The following is a 7410-nucleotide window of genomic DNA, read 5'->3' as shown; positions in this document are numbered from 1 at the left end:
ACAGATATTATTAGTGTGGGCACCGGTGACCCTGAGAGTAGTGTTTTACCCTGTTATATTTACTTCCTGTTTAATCTAATTACTGTGTTGAATATATTGTGTGTGTTTGTGTTATTTCTTGGGAGTTGGCAAGTAAGTGGGGGTTACCCATGGTTAGAATTTTACTTCCAAGCTGCCCTGGTGACCCTGCCCTGTCAGGAAGAAGCAAGCGGGGTGGAGGCACCGCCGAATAAATTCATATGGGAATACAGAAGTTACATCCTACTGAGCTGAGGCAGGATCCAGAAAAACACAGGCCTGTCCATCAAAACCCATAAGGGTATTTCCACTAAAACAGGTAACCAGGTGAAGAGAGGTGCTACACAAGTTAGATCAAGTTTGTACAAAAGTAGGAGACAACTTGACAAGACAACTAAATGGACGAAATGTATTAGTAATCAGCCACTTCTCTCCAATTCTGTATATCACGCCCCCATAAGTCTACTGATTTCACCCAAGACCTCCATTGGTGGACTGTTTGAGTGTTCTGTTATACGAAAAGTCTTCTCAAAGGAAGCAGCCACCTTAGAACCGAGTGATGTAATATGCTTTTACTTCATAAGATGGTCTGCAAGTCTCATTACACCTTCATATGTTACGAACACCACCATGTTCACTGGAAAAGCACGAATGCAGTTTAATCCAAGTCCTTTGAAAAGAACTCTTATTCCTTCTTCTTTCACACTTACTCGGATGCAGTGTATGAGTCCTCTGTACTTGCATTGTCCCAAGTTATCTACTTGCAGCCGTGATTTAATTACATCCATAGGAGTAGCTACGGCCCACCCAAACACTCCAGCAGAGCCACCAGAAATAAGCACAGTCAATATGTCTGCAAAAAGAGAACCAATAGTAGGAGTAATTAACCAGAGCATGGTAATGATATAGTGGTAAGCATTTCCAGAGAGACTTTTTCCAGCTACTCGTTCAAATCTAACACTGTGAACAGTTTTAGGAGAAGAGGAAAAACTGCAGAAAGAGACTGTTTTACTAAAAATTAGTTTTGTACAGCGTGACTGACCTCACAACAGTCCAAATCAGAAGTAACGCCACTGATGTCAGTAGCATTACAACCGTATAAGTGAGCTCAAAGTCTCTTCATGCGGACTTTCCATTGACTTCAACTAGAGTTCTAGCAACCTCAGCCAGTCTACTGGATTTGTCATGCCATATCAGACCATTCTAGGGGGTTGTATTGTTCCCATCACTACAGTATGCAAGTCCATTTACACTGTATAACCAATCAAACAGCACTCTTGACACACCATCAAGTTTCAGATGCTGCCTCCAGGTGTGACCAGTGCTTGACCTGATGCTGAAATAAAGTGAAACAAATCTACAATGAACCTGACCATTTATGCAATTCAGGAAGGGGAAGAAGGAATTCCTTTCTGCCCAAAGACAAAGTTGTGTTCTTAACAAAACTGTGCCTTGTAACGTCTTTCTCTAGATCGCAATCCTGCTACCCTGTATTGCCTGTAGCAGTAAATTCTGCAGGATATCTAGCACGTGTATATTCTATATAGTTCCAATGTTTCAAATGTGCTACCTTTTGATTTCACAGCATATTCATTTTTTCATATAGCAACAAGACAGGTGGCTCGGGCCACCTTACCTATTTTCATGTAGCGTTTGTTTTTGAGACACTATAGTTAAGGCTGAGCTGGAGCCTGCCACTATAGGGTGATGAATGTCCCCAGCGCAAGGTGTTCAGCTCCTCTGCAGCTGGAGCCCACCACCTGTTTCCAATTGCTTATATAACTGTCTCACCAAGAAAAATCTTTGCTGAAACTGCTCACAGAAGGGCTTAGCCCAAGTGGGAGGCATTTTGTAGCCATCTTGGGGTTACTGGCCTATTAGGAAACTTAAGACTTTTTTTGTTTCTGTGTCTGGGATAGTTCAAAGGCCTTTGTTTTCAAACTGCAGCCTGGGCACATCGCACTTGCAGTGCTGCGGGCTGTAGAATGCTTGGTCTGTCTCACTTGCTGAAATTCTTCCCCATCGCTATCTGAAGAGGAGGTGCCTGGCTTGAGAACGAAGCATTCCAAGTGTACAGAAGAGATTGCTACGCATGGAGTAATTACCACCTAATGAAGTTGGTCTGATTTCACAATCCAAGCAGTGTTGAGGGCAACACCACTCAGATGGGAAATTGCTTAAGGAAGACTCATATCCTGCAAGAAGTGGTGGATATGATATACTAGCTGGCCCTCCTCTCTCTAAAACCTCAATTTTTCAAGGGACTGAGGGCCTGCCACTCTCTCTGATTGAATTAAATCCTTTGTTAAAGGGTTTATTCAAATGAGAGTTGAGGCCACTCGGCACCTCATACGATTAACCCCTTAGTACAGAACCAGTTCCCCATGTATTACTGCAGGACACTGTGCTACCAAAAATTGGATGGTTCGAACCCCTGGCAGTCATTAAAAACTGCACGGCATATTATCTAAGAGTAGCGGTGTCAACCCCAACATGTTTAGTCAAATTTCAGTTCCATTCTTTTTATAGTAAGTAGCCTCTGCATCTTCAAATAAATATGACAATCTTTGCTTCTTATCCTAAACTACTTTAGTCAGATTGTTTTGCATTTTTAAAACTGTGTCCTGTTTCATCCCAGAGGTAGCTGCATTTCATAGAATCATAGAATATCAGGGTTGGAAGGGACCTCAGGAGGTCATCTAGTCCAACCCCCTGCTCAAAGCAGAACCAATCCCCAACTAAATCATCCCAGCCAGGGCTTTGTCAAGCCTGACCTTAAAAACTTCTAAGGAAGGAGATTCCACCACCTCCCTAGGTAACCCATTCCAGTGCTTCACCACCCTCCTAGTGAAAAAGTTTTTCCTAATATCCAACCTAGACCTCCCCCACTGCAACTTGAAGCAATTTATTCTTAAGCAATGTGATTCCTATTGACTGGGAAACCTGTTTTGGGTAACCACTACATGTCACTTATTCAAGGAATCCCACCCTACTTTGCTTAGCTTGCAGGGTCTAATTAAAGGGTGATCAAAACTATACTGAAAGACTTGTTGATACTTTAAAATAGTCACCTCGTACAGATTTCACTATATATAGTTTGTGCATTCAGTAAGTAAATCATTTTGGGAGCCACTTGGATGAATGGTACTATGTAAATGCAATAATTGTAAGCTTTGTGGTTGAAAACCAATGCACAACAGCCTATAATAAGGACCTTTTATGAGTCAAATTTCCAAGGAGATAGATAAAAGGAATGTATACTCAAAATATACCTTCCCTGTTAATGCAATATAAATGAAGCTATTTTTGTAGGCAATCCTGAACTGTTTTCTCCACATACCTGGTTTATTTTTTCCAGCTGGAGTAAACCAATCACACAGGATATTATAGGTTAGGAAATACGTTGCAAATGAGTGGCAGTCCCTGCACAGTAATGCAGAACAACCTTTGTACAGACCCCCAAAACCTTCCTCTTTTGCTATCATCCTCAGACAATGCACAGGTCCTTGATACTTCGGCTTGGGGAGATGAGAAGCTGTAACTGAGTAATGTGATTGCTTCTGAGTTTGCATTCGAACTTTAGCTGTTTCGGTAGGTGATATTAGCACCACCTGGGAAATTAAAAGAAAATATAACTTTTAAACTTTCACAGTGTTTGGATTAACATCATTATCCTTCCTGAGCCAATGAATCACTCACACTTGACTTTTCCAGGCAACAGTAGCAGTTTTACAGCCTAAGGCTAGCCAGTCCCAGCCGCCTCCAATTCAACTGAGCACGCTCTAAATCATCACAGAGCAATTGCAAGACTAAAGTTTGGAGCTGCCTAATCGTGAGTTAGGAGCACACAGTGGAATGAGAGGCAGGCAAAAGCGGTGCACTGGGGCATAGGAGAATAGGAACAAGCAGTCAGGCCATTAGGGAAGAAAGGAGGGAATCCTAAGCTAACAGTACATTATACCAGTCCTAGTACATGGTGTCAGTGGGCTGGAACCACTGTCATAAACAATACTAGAACTTAAACTGAGATGAGAAATCTTTGCTATTTGATTTGCCTGAATTAATCTGGGCATTAAATTGCTCTATACAATGTGATCTGCTATGAAAAATTATCTACTGAATGGTCCACCAGATGGGGCAAGGAAACATATACATGTGATAAGTGTTTTTTGAATACTTTAATCTTCTTCTCTAAAATAAAAACAATGTCAGGTGCCCAGCGATACTGAGCCAAACCAAACCAGCATGTGGGCACAACAGAGGAAGAGTAGAACTACTTTTTTTTTTTTTTTATAATTCTGTTGCAAGATTCCAAAGGGTTATTATAAACAGTGGGTTCCAATGACCTTCCTATAAGGACTGAACAAAAGCTATTCACTCTCTTTCCAGCCTCACATATATGGAACTGGGACCTTTCTTTGTGGTCTTTTTTGTGATTTACCTACCCGAACAGCACCAGTAGCACATCCAGCAAGAGAAATATCCACCTTTGATGGCTTCACATCTGAAGTGCCATATCTTAATCTGCAGATGTTATAAAGGAAGTTTCTGTATGCTCCAAATGAAAAAGAAGAAACAAGCGACACTGTGGAGACTGACAGTGACATGCCTTTGTAAAATCCCCATGCCTAGTTTGAAAGAGAGAGAAAGAATGGGATTAGAAAGGAAATAGCCTGTACTTATGCAAGTGCCCTATCCAGTCTGCTCTGAAATGCAATCCATTCACTGTAGAGTCACCCTCAGCCTGCAGTTAGCTTTCTTAACAATTTAACAATAAAATAAAGTTCAACCTAAGTCTTCTCCCCAGGGCTGGCTGTTTGTACAGTCCCCATTCAGGGTTGGCCAGTCCAGACCCTCGGTTTTCTTTGGTCACTTCTGAGATCTCTCCTCCCTTCTACCTAGAGTGGAATTGATGGGCTGCTTGCAATATGAATCAGCAAGACACACTTAGCAGTTCATCACCTGCTAACAAGTGGGTTCACAGGATCATTGTTCCGGTTGTTACACTCGCTTTTATGATACATGTAATGTATTAAACTAGATGTGCTTACTTTCTCTGCTTTGTATGTTTCTCGAATGCAGTGCCAAATTCCATTATAGCTCCTCTCCGTCTGAATTCTCACCTTTCAACAAAGGACATCATATTCAGAAAATATTAATGAATACATTAATACCATACCATTTTATTTGCAGTAGAATCTTGTTCTCAAGCAGACAGCAGATACTATCAGATATTATAGAGTATATTTGCATAAAGAATGTGAAAGAAAAATTTAAAGCATTCAGTTATATCACTAAAAGAAAAGGAGTACTTGTGGCACCTTAGAGACTAACCAATTTATTTGAGCATAAGCTTTCGTGATCTACAGCTCACTTCATCGGATGCATACTGTGGAAACTGCAGAAGACATTATATACACAGAGACCATGAAACAATACCTCCTCCCACCCCACTCTCCTGCTGGTAATAGTTTATCAAAGTGATCACTCTCCTTACAATGTGTATGATAATCAAGTTGGGCCATTTTCAGCACAAATCCAGGTTCTCTCACCCCCCACCCCCATACACACACAAACTCACTCTCCCCCAACCTGAAGCAAATACTCACCAACAACCACATACCACACAACAGAACCACTAACCCAGGAACCTATCCTTGCAACAAAGCCCGTTGTCAACTGTGCCCACATATCTATTCAGGGGACACCATCACAGGACCTAATAACATCAGCCACACTATCAGAGGCTCGTTCACCTGCACATCCACCAATGTGATATATGCCATCATGTGCCAGCAATGCCCCTCTGCCATGTACATTGGTCAAACTGTACAGTCTCTACATAAAAGAATAAATGGACACAAATCAGATGTCAAGAATTATAACATTCATAAACCAGTCGGAGAACACTTCAATCTCTCTGGTCACGCAATTACAGACATGAAGGTCATTATCTTAAAACAAAAAAAAACTTCAAATCCAGACTCCAGCGAGAAACTGCTGAATTGGAATTCATTTGCAAATTGGATACTATTAATTTAGGCTTAAATAGAGACTGGGAGTGGCTAAGTCATTATGCAAGGTAGCCTATTTCCCCTTGTTTTTTCCTACCCCTCCTCCCCCCAGACGTTCTGGTTAAACTTGGATTTATGCTGGAAATGGCCCACCTTGATTATCATGCACATTGTAAGGAGAGTGATCACTTTAGATAAGCTATTACCAGCAGGAGAGTGGGGTGGGAGGAGGTATTGTTTCACGGTCTCTGTGTATATAATATCTTCTGCAGTTTCCACAGTATGCATCCGATGAAGTGAGCTGTAGCTCACGAAAGCTTATGCTCAAATAAATTGGTTAGTCTCTAAGGTGCCACAAGTACTCCTTTTCTTTTTGCGAATACAGACTAACACAGCTGTTACTCTGAAACCAGTTATATCACTGATTTAGCAAGTGGGGAGAAATGTAGAGGAACAGGCAAGAGCAAAAAGTTAAGTTTTAGAAGTAAAGTTAAAACAAATACCTTTACTGTATCCAGTGGGTAACCCACAACAGCACTTAAGCCACCTGAAACAGACATTTTATTAAACAAGGTTAAGAATGTACATAATTACAGGACCAATTTCCTTATGCAAAGGAAGTCATTAAATGAATTTCAGTGAAATTCAATTGCAGAAAGTCAAGTTGTTTTTGATACCATATCTCTAATTTGTAGGTAACCAGAAAGTCTAAGCCAAAGATCAAGTTGCAAAAAAGAGAGGCTGAGACAAATTAAAAGAAAAACTTTGGAGTGGCAAAGGAAACATCCCAGAGGTAACAGAAGCATAATGCAAGCCAGGTTTATAAATGAAAAAGTAACAAGTGTTGCCATGCACAGTGCTAATGTCATGGGTTGTGGGCTGTCCTGTTGACATTGGACTTTAGTTGTGTCTGGAGTTTTAACAGGAGATGTCAAGAAAATAGCTGATTGTTTCCTACTCCCCTGCTTTTTGCATGTCCTTTCTCATCTTAGACTGTAAGCTTTCTGGGGCAAGGATCAAGCCTTCATACATAGCACACTGTGGCTCCCACTTCATTGGCAACATCTAGGCCTCTAGATGTTACTGAATAACCCCTACTGGAGCCTCTAGATTCTACTGTAGCAGAAGTAATAACGAATGAAGCCATTCAGATATTAACCGAGGTTTGCAGGCTACAGGTTCCAGCCAGCAATACGCCATCTTGATTTAAGCAGAGGTAGCCAGTGATTTCATTCTATAACTTCATAGGGCAATGTTGGAGCACATTTTGGGCACTCTTCAAGAGCTACATATGAAGCCCCAGACTAGACTACTCAATGGGAGTTAAGGGCACCCAACACCTTCCAGGATTGAGCCCATAAAGCAACAGTCACATTTG

General features: G+C 41.3%; 1 protein-coding gene across 1 annotated transcript; it reads right to left on the bottom strand.

Moving 5' to 3' along the window:
• Positions 1 to 234: 234 nt before the first annotated feature.
• On the bottom strand, positions 235 to 6573 carry SLC25A47 (solute carrier family 25 member 47). Its single transcript, XM_077820486.1, has 5 exons — positions 6536 to 6573; positions 5070 to 5141; positions 4464 to 4646; positions 3359 to 3629; positions 235 to 871 (listed from the first exon to the last, which is right to left on the bottom strand). The coding sequence occupies exons 3-5, from the start codon at positions 4623 to 4625 to the stop codon at positions 591 to 593; spliced, it is 714 nt and encodes a 237-aa protein (XP_077676612.1). The 5' UTR covers positions 4626 to 4646; positions 5070 to 5141; positions 6536 to 6573; the 3' UTR covers positions 235 to 590.
• Between the last annotated feature and the right edge of the window lie 837 nt (positions 6574 to 7410).

Source organism: Eretmochelys imbricata, chromosome 6 (assembly GCF_965152235.1).
Source record: "Eretmochelys imbricata isolate rEreImb1 chromosome 6, rEreImb1.hap1, whole genome shotgun sequence".
Classification (NCBI taxonomy): Eukaryota; Metazoa; Chordata; order Testudines; family Cheloniidae; genus Eretmochelys; species Eretmochelys imbricata.
The sequence above is the reverse complement of the archived record's forward strand: the minus strand, read 5'-3'. Positions and strand labels throughout refer to the sequence as shown.

Bases quoted from the DNA above. Each gene is read 5' to 3' on its own strand.
- SLC25A47 (XM_077820486.1), bottom strand. From the start codon at position 4,625: ATGTCACTGTCAGTCTCCACAGTGTCGCTTGTTTCTTCTTTTTCATTT. The intron at 3,630-4,463 runs GTAGGTAAATCA...TTAATTTCCCAG, and splicing joins GTGCTACTGGTGCTGTTCGG to GTGGTGCTAATATCACCTAC. The intron at 872-3,358 runs GTATGTGGAGAA...CTCTTTTTGCAG, and splicing joins AGCTGGAAAAAATAAACCAG to ACATATTGACTGTGCTTATT.